Genomic DNA, 20,019 nt, shown 5'->3' on the forward strand with positions numbered 1-20,019 from the left:
CAATGTTTTTGTTGTTGAAACATTGTTTTCATGCCACGTTAATCGCGGTTTTAGCCTTAAAAAGTTTTTTGTTGAGGTGTTTTTCCATACTTAAGCTTTGGGTAAAATGTACTCCTAAGTATTTGTACTCTTTCACTCTTCCTATGTTCTTATTATTGAAGTACCATTGTTCATTGAGCTTAACCTTCCTCCACCTTTCTTGATAACCATCTTTTTCGACTTGTTCAGGTTCACTACCAAGCTCCAACGTCTACTGGTATTATTAAAGTCTATTTATTATAAGCTGTAAGGATTGCTGTGAGTTTTCCAGCAAGACTATATCATCTGCGAAGAGTAAGGCTTTAATGACCTCTTCAGCAAATCTAACACCTCCTGATAATGCGTCAGTTATGCCATTTTTAAATAGTGTGAACAAGCTAGGACTGAGAGCACAGCCCTGTCTTACTCCCGACTGCGTCTGAAACCATTCAGATACCTGCTTTCCATTCCATACCGCTGCTATCGTGTCTGCGTACAAGTTCTGAATAATTCTTCCAAACTTAAACGACATCCCGCCCGGATCCAAACAACTTGAACGTCAATGCGTTTCGATCAACTGAGTCAAATGCAGCTTTAAGATCCATACCAAAAAGTGTATGGCTTTTTATTTTTTTCCAAAAAAGACTCAGCAATGCTCCTTAAAACGAATATATAATCGATGGTCGATTAACCCGACCTGAATCAGGCTTGAGACTCACATAACAGATTATTTGAGTCTATCCACGTTTTCAGCCGCTTTATTAGAATCACAGTAAAGTTTCTATAGGAAGCGTTCAAAAATGAGATTCCTCTATAGTTGGCAGCATCTTTGAAGTTGCCTTTTTTGTGTATCGAAAAAATCAAAGCATCTTTAAACTGCTGAGGAATGATTCCAGTTTCAAAAACTTGATTATATATGTATGTTTGCCAGGTTCTTAATCAGTTTGTCAGTGCCATATCTGTAGAACTCCTGTGCTATCCTGTCTGCACCTGACGCTTTTCCATCTGCTAGTGCGCTGACCGATAAGCGAAGCTTATGCTGGGAAATTGCACTGTCTAAAATCTCGTTATGAATATAGGGTTGGGTATAGTAGATCATGACTGAGTCTAAAATTGGTGGGTTCAGCAGTTGATTCAAATGATTTCGTAGAGTAGAAGTATCCAATACTTCCATCCATTTAGTTCCAAAATTCAGGGATTGAGTTCAATATATTGGTTTTTCGAATTATGGTTCCTATTAGTATAATGCCAATGTATGGTAGGTTTTGTATGTTTTTGAAGACTTTTTACTACTACAAAGTACTTTCCACTTAAATTAAAAATAAAATTGATCAGGCCACTAACCCAATTACAACCAAAAAAGTAAACTTTGACATTAAAAACAGTGAATTTCACAAACAACACTTCAACTTGAGGGGACATTTTCTATGACTTCACATTTATTCAACTGTTTTTATTTCTTCTAAGAGCGGAGATGAAAGTAGAATAGAATTCTTTAAAACGAAAGTAGGTTTTTGATAGCGTGCCAAATTAGATTTCGTTCAAGTCCCTCTTGCCATCTAAACCACCGAATATTATATACCATACAATGATGAATCGAGAACAACTAAACGAACTTTTGTAGTAATCTATTAAAAGTTACAATCTTATAAAAAAAAATTAAAAGAAATGACAATTAATACAAATTTATATCATTTTATTTATAAACATTTAAAACAAAACTTTATAAAAATGTGAAGGCGTCAATATTCCAGTCATTATTTGTTGTCATTGGTTTTGTTAAATTAACCGGCAAGTGATGCCAAAGCTGCGGGACTGATTGGCATTGGTTTGCCTTGAGCCAATGAAAGTCCAATGACGACGACTAAAACGACGAGTGCGGTGTACTTGAACATTTTTAAAATTTGGTTTGTGCTTTACTTAGATGGAAAGACTTAACTGATGCTTTTGTTTCAAAAACTTCTGACTTTTATACTCGAAAACATATAACATTGTTTTGTTTACTTTGACTGAAGATTTTTTTAAATATAATACAGAAAATAATAAATGCCTAAATGTTTAATGCAAAGTACATATATTAAATATATTTAATAATATTAAATATGTTTACATTATGATTACAGCAAATTAACAAACATGTCAATTATTATATAATGTTTGATAACGACCTTATTTACCAGCAAATAAATTATAGAGTTTATAGCTGATGTTATTTTTAGCTAAGGCTACCAAATAACAAGCTAACATATAATTTCAAACGCATTGTGAGCAATTACGAAAGTAGGATATGAAAAATATATTGGTTTTGAATGACTGCACGTTGCAATTATTGGTAAATTTCAAACTGGTTAAAACATTCCACATTCGTACAGTGCGGCTAAAAAAGAATCAAGTAAAGAATTGAAGTACAAAAAAGAAGCTGGGATGTGACCCACACTGATAACTTCGAATCCCGTCTGTCGATTTGTCTTGCTTAAAAGGTTATAGGTTTTCGTGTTGGTTTAAAAAAGTTGTCAATTGAATGATTCTTAAAAGTTTTAAAATTACTTACAATATTTTTCATACAAGGAAATAGTTAAGCTTGAAAGTCTAGTTTTGTTGAATAGATTTTTATTCGAAAACAAATTTTTACCAATGAATAGATGAATGAAATTAATTTGAGAGATATCAAGAACCGAACATCAATTTTTACCAAATTTGCGTACTATTTTTTGTAGATTTTAACGGACTGTTGGATTTTTATAAAAAAAAAAACGACTGAATATCGAAAACAATATTTTGTGTGAAATAAGAAAAAAAGTTTGAAAACGATATTTTTAATTTTTGAAAAGCAATTTGAGTCAGAAGTAAAATTTTATCAAGTTTTAGTATTGTTTTTTTTTTTGTTAGTTTGTAAAAACACTGTCAATTCGATTTTTCTCAAAATTTTACTGAATGTTGACAATTATATTTTTTAAAAAAAATAAAATTAGTTTAAAGCCAATATCTCAAATTTTTGAAAATCCAAATCCTTTTCCGACCGAGTTAGAAGTAACCTCTCTCGAAGTTTTCTGCCGCCAACACAATGTATCGAAAACCAGAGGCAACATTGCCAAGATGCAATCAGAGAAGCCGCCTTTGAAGTGCTGGGTTTCAAGAAGCTACAAACAAGGAACCCCTGGTTTGATGAGGAATGTCGACAGGCAAATGCAGCCAAACAACAGGCACGGCAAGCGGCGCTGCATAAAAGGACGAGAGCTATGCTCATGAGCTCTATGAGCAAAAGAGGCGAGAAGAACACGCATGAGAAGCGTGCGGTCGATGATGTTAAGAGTTTTAAAAGCACGAATGAAGTTCGAAAGTTTTATGAACAGGTGAAACAAAATTCACAATTACATAAACCTAGAACCGAAGGCTGCAAAGACGAAAGTGGAAACATCATATTGGAACCGCAGTCAATGCTGAGGATATGGAAGGACCACTTCTGCAGACTGTATAACGGTGACGAAGAACAGAATTCCGCTGTCAGGCAGGATGATCCATTCAATATAGACGACGAAAGCCAACAAGCCCGTCCTCCCGACTTAGACGAAGTAAAGATTGCCATATCTAAGTTGAAGTCTAATAAAGCCGCTGGAGCGGATGGCTTGAATGCCGAGCTCTTTAAAGCAGCTGGAGATAAGTTGGTTAGGAGCATGCACAAATTTATCAGTAAGATATGGTTGGAATAAAGCATGCCCGATGAATGGAACCTCAGTATTGTTTGCCCGATCCTGAAAAAAGTAGACCCTCTAGACTGCACCAGCCATAGAGGAATCAGTCTACTTAAAATCGCCTATAAAATCTTCTCTACCGTAATATGTGAACATCTAAAGCCTATCGTCAACAACCTGATAGGTCCTTATCAGTGTTTTTTTTAGACCAGGAAAGAGGCCAAAGTGTTGCTATATAAGACCCTTATCATCCCCGTCTTGCTATTTGGTGCAGAAGCATGGACTATGACAAAAGCGGTTGAAAGCACCTTAGGTCGGTTCAAGAGAAAAGTTCTTCGCGTGATCTACGGTCCCGTATGCATCGAAGGGGAGTGGAGGAGAGCTGTACGGGCTGTACAGTGACGTAGACTTAACCAGAAGGCAGGGATAAAGCATCAATTAACAGTTTCATACCCTTCACAACAAAACGAAGTAGCTGCACAAGGTAAAAGAACTCTCGTTGAAATGGCAAGGTGTATGCTATTAAACGCAAATCTTCCGAGTTCACTTTTGGCAGAGGCAATAAACACGGCTGTTTATTTGCGCAACCGATCGCCCACAAAGATTTTACACGACAAAACACCATATGACGCATGGGGTGGACGAAAGCCAAATGTATCCCATTTAAGAATATTTGGATGTAAAACGTTTATGATGGACAAGCGGCCGTCGAAGTCAAAATTTAAAGCAAGAGCTACAGAATGTTTTCTGGTGCGGGCTACTCTGTTGAATCTAAAGCGTATCGCCTTTATGAACCAAAATCAAATAAGATTTTTAAAAGTCGCGAACAGGTAAATAATATTCTATGCAACGAGGTCGATTTGATTCTACAACTTACTTACTTAAGGTGGCGCTACAGTCCGGGGCGGACCTGGGCCTCAACCAACAAGCGTCTCCAGCCAGCTCGGTCCCTAGCTAGTTGTCTCCAGTTTCGCACGCCAAGTTGGTTGAGGTCCTCTCCCACCTGGGTGCGCCATCCCTCGGGATTGGATTCGAAGACCTTCCGGTCTGGAGCGTTGATATCCATTCGCTCTACATGACCTAGCCATCTGAGCCGTTGGACTTTAATTCTGCTAACTAGGTCAGTGTCGCTGTACAGTCCGTACAGTTCGTCGTTATATCTTCTCCTTCATTCTCCATCTATGCGTACTAGAACGAAAATCACCCAAAGAATTTTGCTCTCGAAGCATCCTAAGACGTTCTCATCTTTCTTTGACAGGGTCCATGCCTCAATGCCGTAAATGAGAACCGGGATGATCAATGTCTTATAGAAGGCGATTTTAGATGCTCGAGAGAGGACTTTACTTCTCAATTACCTTCTAAGTCCAAAGAAGCAGCGATTTGCAAGATTTATTCTCCGTTTGATTTCAGCGCTGGTGTCGTTGTCTGCATTAATAGCGGTGCCTAGGTAGACAAAGTCCTTAACTACCTCAAAGTTATAGCTGTCCATGGTGAGGTTTTGTCCAAGACGTCGTCGTTCAGTGTCCTTTTTTGATGACAGCATATACTTGGTCTTGTCCTCATTGACCACTAAACCCATCTTCTTCGCTTCCGTCGCAATGCTCAAAAACGCTCCACTGACATCACGCTTTGATCTTCCAATTATGTCAATATCATCTGCGTATCGGAGTAATTGGATGGATCTTTGGAAGATTGTGCCTCTAGTGTTGACGGTTGAGTTTTGCACAATTCTTTCCAGAACGATATTGAAGAAGTCGCATGAGAGTGCATCGCCTTGTCTAAAACCTTTTTTGACATCAAATGCATCGGTAAGATCTTTTCCGACCTTGATAGAGCAGCGTGCATTCTCCATCGTCATTCTGCACAAACGGATAAGTTTGACAGGGATGCCAAAACTAGACATTTCTCGGTAGAGCTCTTCCCTATAGATGCTGTCATACGCGGCTTTAAAATCGATAAAGAGCTGGTGGGTATCGATTTGAAGCTCCTGGGTTTTTTCCAAGATCTGCCGTAGTGTGATTATTTGGTCGATAGTGGACTTTCCTGGTCTGAAGCCACACTGATAAGGACCAATCAGGTTGTTGACGAATGGCTTCAGACGTTCACATAATACGGCAGAGAGGATCTTATACACAATGTTAAGGAGACTGATGCCTCTGTAGTTGGCGCAGTTTATAGGGTCTCCTTTCTTATGTATCGGGCACACTATGCTGAGATTCCACTCATCAGGAATGCTTTCTTCCGTACATATTTTGCAGATGAGTTGGTGCATGCTCCGTACCAAGTCATCGCCTGCTGCTTTGAATAGTTCGGCAGCGATGCCGTCAGCTCCAGCAGCTTTGTTTGACTTAAGTTTAGATATAGCTATCTTGATTCTACAACAAGAAACAGAAAACCCAAAAACAAGTCTCCTTGAAGAAGAAAGGTTAAGACACTTAATATCGAGGCTGATTCTCCAGATGTGAAAAAATCTTTAAACGTGTTGGATGTGAATGACGATGTTTTGCCACTGATGTTGTTGTTGCTAATGAGGATGACTCAGATGATGTTCTGTTGCGCATGAGAGTGAGATTGAAGACGATGATTTTGAAGATGCTAACAGTATGGGTAACAGTCCTTTAAGTGAGCACATTAGAACAGATGATTCCGATCGAAGTGTGTTTTATGTGAGTGATGATGATGTTATTGCCGATGGAGTCAGAAATGATGGTCGAGTGATGATGGTTGGTGATGGTGAAGTGGTCGAGCAAAATATACCAAAAGGGAACACAAGGAAGTGGAGGCTGCGGTCAAGTAATCAAGTAAAGTAATAAGTAGTTTTGCAAATTTTTTGATAAAATCTAATGAGTTTCTTGTGAACCCAACCACAGTCGAAGAGGCCCTTAACCGACACGATAGAGACCAATGGAAAAAAGCTATGCAATCAGAATACAGTACTCTTGTACATAACCATACTTGGGACCTAGTCGATTTACCAACGAATAGGAAGGCAATCAAATCAAAATGGGTATTTAATAGCAAGCGCGATAAGAATGGCAACGTAGAACGCTACAAAGCTAGGCTGGTGGCAAAAGGCTGTAGTCAAAAATTTGGACTTGACTATCATGAGACGTTTTCACCTGCCGTACGTTATTCCTCAATAAGGTTGTTGCTTGCTAATGCTGTAAAATATGACTTGATAGTACACCAGATGGATGTTGCAGATGCCTACCTAAACGGCGAATTAAAGGAAAATGTGTGTATACTACAACGGATAACGCAAGTAAAGTATGCAAACTAAAGAAATCCTTATATGGACTTAAGCAGTCAGGGAGGGAATGGAATGCGAAGTTGGATAAAGTTTTAAAAACTATTGGGGTCCAACAATTCAAGGCTGATACATGTGTTTACATTATAAATCGAGAAGGCGTGATCACTTTAATAGGCGTTTATGTGGACGACTTATTGATCGCGTGTTCAAGTCGGCGGAAATTAGAAGAAATAACGTATCTCATCGGACAGGAGTTTGAAGTGGTTGATAAAGGTCCTGTTGACTACTTCCTTGGAATGGAAATATCCAGAGACATCAAGACCAATGAAACCAACTATCTCAGCATCAATTCATCCTGGATTTGATCGAAAGATACAACATGGTAGAGTCGAGGAAATGCAGTACCCCCTTAGAACCTGGATTTAAATTAAGGAATTGCAGCGATTGTTCCGAGTGTCGTAAGGTGGACCCGAAGTTGTATCAGTCACTAATTGGTTCTCTGATGTATCTGGGTATATCAACTAGTCCAGATATTTTGCTTTCTATAAGTAAACTTGCACAATTTGACATGGATCCTCATGCAGAGCATTTGGTGGCTGCTAAACATGTTTTGAGGTACTTAGCTAACACTCTAAATTTCAAAATATCTTTCAGAAAAACCACCGAGTGTTTAAACGCATATGCTGACGCTGATTGGGCTGGGAGCTGCGAAGACCGGAAATGTACCTTGTAATATCATATGAAATCATATGCTTATTTAGTTTGCGAATTAAACTTTTAAAGCAAACTTCAATTTGTTTCATTTATTCCCAACAGTGTCTTCCCAGATATAATGAATAACTAACTAAATCACAATTGGCTCAGTAACCGTGCTATTTTGGCAGCAAAAAATTTTGATGTAGATTTAAATTAACTACCAGATACAACAATTATATAATATAATATAATGTCGTTTAATACAATCGACGCTACTGTCGATGAAGACGAGGCAGTGAATTTTTGAATTTTTTAGACCTATCAGGAATGCCACTACACAATCTTCTCCTAAACTATGCAACCGTACACGTTTGGTAATCAAAAAAATCACCGGAAATGTTCTCGAAGCAACTATTTTGGCAGAAAAGTTCAAAGGAGATTCTCCAATACCATTCAAAAGACTGCAATTTCTTATCCGTTTAACTTTTGCGATGACTATTAACAAATCACAAGGACAAACAATGTCTATTTGCGGCTTAGACTTAGAGAATCCATGTTTCTTTCATGGGCAATTATACGTGGCCTGTTCACGTGTAGGGAGACCATCGAGTTTATTTATGTTGACAAAAGACAGGCTGACATAAAATATTGTTCATCGATTGGCACTTCAGAAACTTTAACTGTGATTTAATTTAATTTACGTTAATCATAGTATTTATTAATAAAATAAAATTAAAGATGTTATGTAAATTAGTGTTCAATTTTGTCTATTAAGTAATTCCTTAATTACTCAGCCACATCAACGCGTGGCCGGGTCTGCTAATTGTCTAATAAACTATGCTTACCTGATAAATTTTTAAAAATAATTCATAAATACTCGTAAGTTATACAAATTAAAACTGAATAATTTAGCATAGATATGAAAAAATGTATCGAAAACATTCTGGGGTACAAATGGATCCCTTGACACGATTGTACCAATTTCACCCATGATGTAAGGGAGGGCTAAGGAACGATCGTACAATTCACATAAAATATCTTAAGTAGTATTCACATGAGCGCGACTAACGAACGACGAATGAATTACAAAATGTGAGTTTATATACGTTTGAAGACATATTTCCACACAAATTCTTAACAAAACGATGGTAATATAGTTTCTATTTGATTTACGATACATACTTTTACTTTTAAACATAATATATTAATAAATTTAAGAAAACAAATTTATTCGTCGCGAAAAAAATTATAGTTGATACGAACTGTCAAACTTTATTCGCGTTCCACATCATCCACACCCGCAACGAATAAAATAATCACGCGTACTTAACCTAAAAAATCGTTCTTGTTTTGGTTTCGGTGGTGAATGGTGTTCGGCTGTGGCTTTATTCGCGACGAATTAAAAAAACTCTCATGTGAAAGAAACGTCAAAATCGACGAATATTCGTTCATTCGTTGGTCGTTGGTCGTGCTCATGTGAATAGTGCTTTAAGGCTTTTTGCAGAGATAATCTTACACACTACTTATCAAAAGGTTACTCTCTAGTGTTCAAGGCGATTCAACATAACCACAATTTAATGATTCGTGCAGTCAAGTGCTATCTAAACGCGCCCAATATTAAGTGCCATACAATTATGTATCGAGAACAACTGAACGAACTTTTGTAGTAATCTATTACAAGTTATACAGTTAGTATCAAAAAATTAAAAGAAATCACAATTAATACAAATTTATATCATTTTATTTATAAATATTTAAAACAAAACTTTATAAAAATGTGAATGCTTCAATATTCCAGTCATTATTTGTTGTCATTGGTTTTGTTAAATTAACCGGCAAGTGATGCCAAAGCTGCGGGACTGATTGGCATTGGTTTGCCTTGAGCCAATGAAAGTCCAATGACGACGACTAAAACGACGAGTGCGGTGTACTTGAACATTTTTTAAATTTGGTTTGTGTTTTGCTTAGACGAAACGAATAAACTGATACTTTGGAATAGAAAACGAACGGTTTTTATAGGTGAGAATATTGTGGATTTTGTTTTGTTTACTTTTGAATTTTTTAAATAAAATTTTGTTGATATTTAACATAGTCAAACTTTGTGTATTTCGGGCATGCATATGTTTAGATATTTACTTTGCCAAAATTCCATAAAAGCACTTGTTCAAAGAAAAGGGCACAATTTGTTTGCTCGCAAGGAAATTTTCAATTTTCCGAAGTATTTAATCAATAAAATACTGAATTAAATGATCAAAGTAGAATTATTTTGTTTTCAGAGTTAGACTTGATATTCTCGATTTTTGCAAAGAAAGTTTAACTACTACGTTGAATGATATATTTAAATGTAAAATAATTTTAATAAAATTCCAGAATTTTTTAGTTACACCCCCGAAAAAAGTACTTTAACAATTCATTTAATCAATATTTTTCTTACTCGAAAACGGACCTAAGGTCAGAAATATGGCTGTTATTATAAACTTGTGCCGTATTTAGACCTGCATCAGCATGTTTATGAAGTAAGATTTGAGATTGCACAAACGCGTAAGTAAACGTCAAAATTGGCATAGGTTAGGTTATAGTGGCTGTCCAAGATGGAAACGGACACACTTAGGCCAGTTTAATGGCCCATTGTGATACCACATGAATCTTGAGGCTTCCTCCTAAGCTCAATGGAACCAGCTTGAGTCCCTTACGAAACGTGAGAGGCTGATTATACCGATATGATTTATATCGTTAAGATCGTTAAAGAAGAATTCTCCTAGGTAATTCTTGCGTTTTCGTGCTAGAACAGAGCATATGCATAGAAGATGAAGAACCGTTTCTTCCTCTTCCTCGTCCATACAGCTTCTGCAAAAGTCATTTGAGAATACGCCTAGTCTTGTGGCGTCCTTTCCTATTAGACACTGTCCGGTTTTGACACCTATTATCGAGCTGATATGCGATCTGCTTAGAGAGAGCAAGCACCTTGAACGTTTTAAATCCAGTGTTGGCCAGATGTTTTTTGTGACTTGACACGTGGTGATGTTGTTCCACCTGGTGCCTGCCCTTCTTACAGCGTCTTGCATTAGCAATAGTTTACAAGTAGCGCTTGGTATGCCAGTATGTGCCAAACGTGGTAGGGTGGGCTGTACTGTACCATTCCTGGCGAGTTCATCTGCCTTACAGTTACCTGGAATGTCTCTATGGCCCGGAACCCAGCAAAGGTGAATGTTATACTGTTGCGCCATCTCCATTAGAGATGATCGACAGTTATGGACTGTTATAGAGTTTGCAGAGACAGAGTCCAGAGATTTGATAGCGGCCTGGCTTTCAGAGAAAATACGGATATCAGATGTTGATATCACGTTTTCTTTGAGCCAAGACTTCTTTAATCGCCAAAAGTTCCGCCTGGAACACGCTACAATGATTGGGAAGGTGGAATGAGAGACTTAATTTCAGTCGTTCAGAGTACACACCTCCACCAACCCCTTCTTTGGTTTTTGACCCATCTGTGTAAAAATGGATTGACTCATCCTCCAAGAAAGTCCTATCCTCCCAAAAAGAAAAAGGCATAAACATCGTTCAGTTTGTGCATCCATATTTTTGTACCTGTAGAAAGCGCGGTGAATTATTTATTGGTATTTTTTAATAACTGTCAACTGTGCAGATTAAATTTATCTTTTTTTTAGTGGAACAAGAAATTGCAAGGTGGAATTTGGGTTAAATTACATTTTTAACTGGAAAAAATAAATCCCCTGGAAAAAAGAATTTTAATCAAAAAAAAAGAAAAGTTTATCCACTGTTTGCATCCTTGGATATCCAAAAATCCTGAGTCGCCAGTCTAGGATTTTTGTATGATTTTTGTGGACATTGACTATTTATAATAATTCTTAAGGAGGCCTGCACACGATCCGCAAAATTGTTGGGTTCCATACTGGAACGAAGCAAAAAGAACATTGTACAATCATAATCACAATAGTCGGGAAATGTTTGTCTGTAACTCTTACCGTAGAGTTATGTAAAGTTATGTAATAAATACTGATTTCCTGTCAAAATTTCGAGCAGGAAACAGACAGTTTCAAAACCAACTTTGATTTAAAAAGAATCATAGCTTATTCTTTGAAAATTTCAGACGCCATAACGGTCTTCGAATGCAATCAACTGCATTCCTTGAAATTTCGATCAAAGCAAATGGTTAGTTTTTCAGATGTTATCTTTAATGTTTTAAATTTTGGTTCCAAACCCAGTGGAAAGTTGTTGGGCGTAGTAGGCGAGAGAGGGTGGGACAGGTGTTTCCACTTAGGCACTTCTCCTTTCATCTAGACGGAAGCCAAGGAATTTCTTAGATGGCGTAAGTACAGTTTGAGTAAGGTTAAACTACTTAGTGACCTTATAGCCTACAACCTGCACGACTCATCGAGTTTGCTGCGTGGTGAAATGTCATGATAGCCAGTAGGAGTTTTCACACATCAACATGCACAGAGCAACTTGAAGTTCTCTAGACCAATCTACCGTCAACCATATTGCTATCAACGCTAGACACGCATCATGGATGTCCAAACTTTTCAAAGAAGTAGCATCGACTCTGACCACTACCTCGTTGTAGGCAAGATAGCATTTTGGGTTTCCAGACCCAAGGCAAACCAGGAGATGCTATGGGAGAAGGTACAAAGTCGAAGGACTTCAATCGCAAGAGATCACCAAATTCTTCTCCGACAGAGTCACTAGTAATCTCTTTCGAAGTTCTCTGCCGACAACACAATGTATTAAAAACCAGTGGAAACATTGGCAAGATGCAATCAGAGAAGCTGCATCTGATATGCTGGGTTTCAAGCAGCCACCAACTAGGAACCCTTGGTTTGATGAGGAATGTCGGCAGGCAAAACAAGAGACACGCAAAGCAGCGCATCATAAAAGGACAAGAGCTGCTCATGAGTTCTATGAGCAGAAGAGACCAAAAGAGCACCGACTTCTCAGAAGGAAAAAGAGAGCGCATGAGAAGCGTGCGGTCGAAGATGTTGAGAGGTTTAAAAGCAGGAATGAAGTTCGAAAGTTTTATGAACAGGTGAAACGAAATACACAGGTATATAAAACTAGAACCGAAGGCTCCAAAGACGAAAGTGGAAACATCATAGTCGAACCGCAGTCAATGCTGAGGATATGGAAGGACCACTTCTGCAGACTGTTAAACGGCGATGACGAACCGAATTCCGCTGTCAGACAGGATGATGATCCATTCAACATAGACGACGAAAGCCAACAATCCCGTCCTCCCGCCTTAGACGAAGTAAAGATTGCCATATCTAAGCTGAAGTCTTAGCTCTTTAGCAGCTGGAGATATGTAGGTTAGGGGCATGCACCAACTTATCTGTAAGATATGGTCGGAAGAAAGCATGACCGATGAATGGAACCTCAGTATTGTTTGCCCGATCTTGAAAAAAGGAGACCTCTAAACTATAGAGGAATCAGTCTACTTAACATAGCCTATAAAATCTTTTCCGCCGTATTATGTGAACGTCTAAAGCCCATCGGCTACAACCTGATAGGTCCTTATCAGTGTGGTTTTAGACCAGGAAAGTCCACAGTTGATCAAATATTCACATTACGGCAAATCCTGGAAAAAACCCAAGAACAAATCGACACCCACCATCTTTTCATCGATTTTAAGGCCGCATATGACAGCATCTGCAGGGACGAGCTGTATAGAGCCATTTCTAGTTTTGGCATCCTTGCCAAACTCGTCCGTTTGTACAGTATGACCACGGAGAATTCACGCTGCTCCATAAAGGTTGGAAACAACGTAACAGAACTTTCCGATGTCAAAAAAGGTTTTAGACAAGGTGATGCGCTGTCATTCGATTTTTTTAACATCGTGCTTGAAAGAAGAGTGCAGAGCTCACACGTCAACATCTTTCAAAAGTCTGTCAAATTACTAGATGACATTGACATAATCGGAAGAACTCAGCGTGATGTCAATGGGGTTTTTGTGAGTATTGAGGCAGAGCCGGCAAAAATGGGTTTAACGGTTAATGAGGGCAAAACAAAGTACCTGCTGTCGTCAAGAAAAGACAAACAACACCAACGTCTTGGTCAGAACATCAACATCGACAGACGTAACTTTGAGGTATTCAAGGACTTTATCTAATTAGGCTCCGCTGTAAACGCAGAAAACAACTCTTGCTAACCGCTGTTTCTTTAGACTAAACGGTGCAGAAGCATGGACGACGACAAAAGCGGATGAAAGCACCTTGGGTCGCTTCGAGAGAAAAGTTCTTCGTGTGATCTACGGTCCCGTATGCATCGAAGGGGAGTGGAGGAGAAGATGGAACGACGAGCTGTACGGGCTGTACAGCGACGTAGACTTAGCCAGAAGGGTAAAAGACCAACGACTAAGATGGCTAGGTCACGTAGAGCGCATGGAAACCAATGCTACAGCCCGGAAAGTCTTCGAATCCACACCCTTTCTATAAACTATAGATTAGGTTATTACGAATATTCAAAGTGTCATTCTAAATTCGAAAAGAAATTATTGGGGAACGAGTAACAAAAACTTATTTATTATTTTATATTTTATATTTTAAATATTAAGTTAAAAGTAAATATTTAGACATATGTCTGCGCCCCAAAGTCTACACAGTTAAACAAAGCCAAAGGTAAACAAAATAAAAGTCTTGTTTTTATTTTGACTGCATCTTTTCCTATAAAAACCAGACTTCAAGTTGTCAAATGCATCAGTTTATTCGTTTCGTCTAAGCAAAACACAAACCAAATCGTAAAAAAATGTTCAAGTACACCGCACTCGTCGTTTTAGTCGTCGTCATTGGACTTTCATTGGCTCAAGGCAAACCAATGCCAATCAGTGCCGCAGCTTTGGCATCACTTGCCGGTTAAACAAAATTACTATCGACAAGAGCAGCGCATACAATTTGTATAAAGTTCTGTTTTTAATATTTTGTATGTAAATAAAATGATATAAATTTTGTATTTCTAAAAATTGTGTTTCAATTTTTTTCTTATTTTAAGTTACTTATTGAATCCTTAAAGAGTTGATTATAAGCTAATTTAAAAAAAAAATTAAGAAAATGATACATTAACAAAAACCCAAAAGGTAAATTCTTACGAACAAATAAATAAATAAATTGGGTGGCACAACAGTCCGTTAAGAACTAGGGCCTAGTGACTTACAAATCTCAACCACTCCTGTGTGCGAGTACTGTTCTCAGGAATGGAGGGGACCTACAGTTTTTTAAGCCGAATCCGAATGACAAATTTGAGAAAGCAAGACGAGAATTTCTCGGAGAATTTGCCAATTCCTCGCCAGAGGCAGTACCCGTGAAAAAGACTTTAGATGGCATAGGCAGGGATCGAACCCAAGACTTCTGGCATGATGGTGCAACGCACAACGCACAACAACCATCATGCCACGGGTAGCACAAAACTGAAACTAGAACCCGAATTGTGGTCGGTTTTGGAAAGTTTCGACTTCCTCAACTACAATTTTTGCCTTAAATTTAAAATTCTAATATAGTTCAATACTTACTTTCAAAGAATTATACAATGCACAAACTTGCTCCCGTTCCTGTTCTTTTATCTTGAAACATTTAATGTTTTCTCTGAATTCATACTCAAGTTCTTCAATTCTTTCGCAATATTCTCGAAGTCGTTCATCTTTCTGCTGAAGTGCAATACATGCCTTTTTCTTGAAGTGTTTAAGTTTCTCAGCATCATTTTTCCATTCGATAATTTTTCCCTCAACCGATGCAAAACTTTCGCACTTTTCTCTAAGGGCATTACGTTCAGCTTTAATTGATTCAAAACTCTCAGAATCTTTGAGAATTTTTTGATTCTGATCCGCATTTTGATTTCTTTTCTCCAAACCTTTAAGTTTATCTTTATTTGTTCCTTCATCTGCCTTTTTGGTTTTGCTTAATCCGTCTAGCATTTGTAATAATTCATTTTCGTCATTTTTGTCAATTTTTGATAATTTACGAAGTTGATTGATTTTTCTTCTCATTTGGTCAAATAATTCATTAGGTGGGGGTCCGTCAGTTCTACTCGGACTAATTGCAGCAGACAAGGCTTTATTTTGTTGTTCGAGAACTTTAAGTTTCTCTTGCGATTCATTGAGACGTAATTGGAGATCATCTTTCTCTGCCCTGACAGCATCAACCAATTCATCCACTTTTTTGCTGTTGTCTTTGGGAAAAATTTGTGCCACAGGATCCTTTATGCTTCGATAAGTTCGGTTTTTTTCTTGATTTTCTTCAACTCCATCTTCAGCATCATCATCCACATACTGAAAATCATTTAATTTTCCTTAAATTACCGTTAAATAAAATTATGCATTTCAACTTACTATTCTACACGAAACCAAATCAATTAAATATTGGGTTTTCTTGTTGTCATTTATTGACCATGCTCGCTCATCTCGAGCACTTCCGAAGGTTTGGATCTTAATTCCTTGCATTGGCAGACATATTGGATGAGGGTATTCGTTTGAAAATGGAACATGTTGAAAAGCCCTTTGTGTCGAAAATGCCATTTACATAAGTGTTGTTTTTGTTGTTTATTTTAACTATTTTTAAAAAATAAAAGAAGAGAGACGTTGGACAGACAAAAAATACATGAAATTTTTAAGACGACAAACAAAAATAAAACTAATTTTTTTTTTATAATCAAATTGAAAAAAGAAAATTTAAACAAGGTATTTTTTGTAAAAAAAAAGCCTGAGTTTGTTCTTAAGCTCTTGTCTTCATTTTTTTTGGGCTTTACCTTCAAATAAAGCACCAGAGCTATTATCAACAAATGTTAATGAATTACTTAAGATGAGATTTCGTAACTGAAAATGGATGTTTTGATTATTATGGTTGTAGAAAATGGAGAATGCAACGCCCTTAAGGTGTTTAGGAGCACCCAGCTCCATTTCTGGGGTTCCAAATTATGTCCATAACATTTTAATATTTAATAACAGTAACCGAAACATAAGGTATAAATAACTATTTTTTACGTGCAACACTAATAGTTTACATCTAACGATTAGTATGCCAACATTAGCAAAACGTTACAGAATGGGTTGAACTGTACTATTTCTTGCAACTTCACCTGCCTTACAATTTTATTGGGCCATCTCCATTAGAGATGATCGGTAGTTATGGACTGTTATAGATTTTGTAGTGACAGAGTACAGAGATTTGATAGCCACCCGACTGTCTGAGAAAATATCAGATGCTGATATCACGTTTTCCTTAAGCCAGGACAAGGCTTCTTTTATTGCCAAACGTTCCGCCTGGAACACGCTACAATGATTGGGAGGTGGAATGAGAGTCGTTCAGAGTGCACATCTTTACCATCTACATATATCATTTGTTTTGTATCTATTTGTGTAAAAATGGACTGATTCGTCTTCTGGTGGCCAGAAAGATTTAAAAGGTATAGAATTGTTTAAGTTTCTGTCGAACTGCATTGGGATGGTGTAGTCTGTGTGCTTTGTAATAGATTTTCAATACTTATAAATTACGGAGTGGCCAATGTTATTGATAACCCAACGCAATGAAGCTTTGCTGACATTCCTCATCAAACCAGGGTTCCTTGTTGGTGGGTGTTTTAAACCCAGCACGAAATAGGCCGCTTTTCTGATTGCTTACTTACTTACTTAAGGTGGCGCTACAGTCCTGTGTGAACTAGGGCCTCACCCAACAAACTTCTCCATCTAGCTCGGTCCCTAGCTAGAAGTCTCCAGTTTCGCGCTCCAAGTTGGGTGAGGTCACCTTCCACTTGTGCGCGCCACCTGATCCGCTGTCTTCCTCTACTGCGCTGTCCTGTGGGTGCGGATTCGATGACTTTAAGGGCCGAAGCAATGGTTTCCATGCGCTCTACGTGACCCAGCCATCTTAGTCGTTGGACTTTTACCCTTCTGGCTAAGTCTACGTCGCTGTACAGCCCGTACAGCTCGTCGTTCCATCTTCTCCTCCACTCCTCTTCGATGCATACGGGACCGTAGATCACACGAAGAATTTTTTCTTTCGAAGCGACCCAAGGTGCTTTCATTCGCTTTTGTCGTGGTCCATGCTTCTGCAACGTATAGCAAGACGGGGATGAAAAGGGTCTTATATAGTAACACTTTGGTCCCTCAAGAGAGGACTTTACCACTCAATTGCTTTCTTAGTATAACGAAACAGTGGTTAGCAAGAGTTGTTGTCTGCGTTTACAGCGGAGCCTAATTAGATAAAGTCCTTGACTATCTCAAAGTTACGTCTGTCAATGTTGATGTTTTGACCAAGATGGCGGTGTTGTATGTCCTTTCTTGACGACAGCAGGTACTTTGTTTTGCCCTCATTAACCGTTAAACCCATTTTTGCCTACTCTGCCTCAATACTCACAAAAACCCCATTGACATCACGCTGAGTTCTTCCGATTATGTCAATGTCATCTAGTAATTTGACAGACTTTTGAAAGATGTTGACGTGTGAGCTCTGCACTCTTCTTTCAAGCACGATGTTAAAAAAAATCGCATGACAGCGCATCACCTTGTCTAAAACCTTTTTTGACATCGGGAAGTTCTGTTACGTTGTTTCCAACCTTTATGGAGCAGTGTCGATTTGGTGTTCTTGGGTTTTTTCCAGGATCTGCCGTAATGTCAATATTTGATCAACTGTGGACTTTCCTGGTCTAAACCCACACTGATAAGGACCTATCAGGTTGTTGACGATGTGCTTTAGACGTTCACATATTACTGCAGAGAAGATTTTGTAGGCGATGTTAAGAAGACTGATTCCACTATATTCAGTGCAGTTTAGAGGGTCTCCTTTTTTAGAATCGGGCAAACAATACTGAGGTTCCATTCATCGGGCATGCTTTCTTCCGACCATATCCTACAGATAAGTTGGTGCATGCTCCTAACAAACTTATCTCCAGCTGCTTTAAAGAGCTCGGCATTCAAGCCATCCACTCCAGCGGCTTTATTAGACATCAACTTAGATGTGGAAATCTTTACTTCGTCTAAGTCGGGAGGACGGGATTGTTGGCTTTCGTCGTCTATATTGAATGGATCATCCTGCCTGACAGCGGAATTCAGTTCTTCGTCGCCGTTATACAGTCTGCAGAAGTGGTCCTTCCATATCCTCAGCATTGACTGCGGTCCACTATGATGTTTCCACTTTCGTCCTTGCAGCCTTCGGTTTTAGGTTTATGTACCTGTGAATTTGGTTTCACCTGTTCATAAAACTTTCAAACCTCATTCCTGCTCTTATACCTCTCAACATCTTCGATTGCACGCTTCTCATGCCCTCTCTTTTTCTGCTTATAGTGCTCACGAGCAGCTCTCGTCCTTTTATACAGCGCCGCTTTGCGTGCCTGTTGTTCGGCTGCTTTTGCCTGCCGACATTCCTCATCAAACCAGGGGTTCCTTGTTGGTGGCTGTTTGAAACCCAGCACATCAGAGGCGGCTTCTCTGATTGCATCTTGGCACTGTTACCACTGGTTTTCGGTACATTGTGTTGGTGGCAGAGAACTTCGAGAGAGGTTACTAGTGACTAGTGAGAGAGATTTTGCGATCTATTGCCATTGTAGCCGTTCAACGTTGTAGCTCCCTGTTTTGCCATAGATCTGGAAAACCAAAGTCCCGCCTTCGCTACAAGGTAGTGGTCCAAGTCGATGTTAGCTCCTCAGAAAGTTCGGACATCCATGATGCTGGAAGCGTGTCTAGCGGCGATCACAATATGGTCAATCTGCTTGGCGGTAGATTGATCTATAGAAGTCCAAGTTCCTTTGTGGATGCTGAGATGTGGAAAACGCGTACTGGCTACCATGACGTTTCGCCCTGCAGCAAAATCTATGAGCCTGAATCCATTGTTGGAAGTGTTGTTGTGCAGGCTGTTTTTCCCGATTATTCCACAAAAGATGTCTTCCAAATAAGAGTTGTTGGTTTTATCGGTAGCAGTCACCGTAGTAAATATCGGAGTTTTTCATCTTTTTTTTGCCCGGCCGATCATAACGTATTTATAAAGCATTATATGAAATTCTTCACCTTTTTAAAAATATTTTTAATACCGGAAAGTTTCCACAAGCTTTTCAAGAATCTCTGGTGTATCCAATTTTTAAAAAAAGGCGATGTTAACCTAGCAAACAATTGTTGATATCGTTTATGAATTCCATTGCAAAGATATTTCCAACTGTACTCCTAAGTCGCATCAACATTTGGATAGCAAATAATGAAGTGCTAAGTGAATATCAATCTGGTTTCCGTAAGGCTACTCCACAGTTGATAACATTTTCATCTTAAACTCAATTTTACAGTATTTTCTTCGGCAAAATAGAAGTTTGTACATAATTTACGTGGACTTTAAAGCTGCTTTCGATTCGATAAACCGACAAGCATTGTTTTAC

At 38.4% G+C, this 20,019-nt stretch overlaps 1 protein-coding gene across 1 annotated transcript in view; it reads right to left on the reverse strand.

Moving 5' to 3' along the window:
* LOC129941934 (putative autophagy-related protein 11) overlaps nt 1-16,294 on the reverse strand; it is a 65,906-nt gene extending 49,612 nt beyond the window's left edge. The window contains exons 1-2 of the mRNA XM_056050714.1: nt 15,992-16,294; nt 15,176-15,931 (exon numbers count right to left, since the gene is read on the reverse strand). Of these exons, the coding sequence (XP_055906689.1) occupies nt 15,176-15,931; nt 15,992-16,177 (942 nt within the window). The 5' untranslated portion in view covers nt 16,178-16,294. The remainder of the gene's footprint in view (nt 1-15,175; nt 15,932-15,991) is intronic.
* Nucleotides 16,295-20,019: the final 3,725 nt, after the last annotated feature.

Source organism: Eupeodes corollae, chromosome 1, assembly GCF_945859685.1.
Source record: "Eupeodes corollae chromosome 1, idEupCoro1.1, whole genome shotgun sequence".
Taxonomy (NCBI): Eukaryota; Metazoa; Arthropoda; class Insecta; order Diptera; family Syrphidae; genus Eupeodes; species Eupeodes corollae.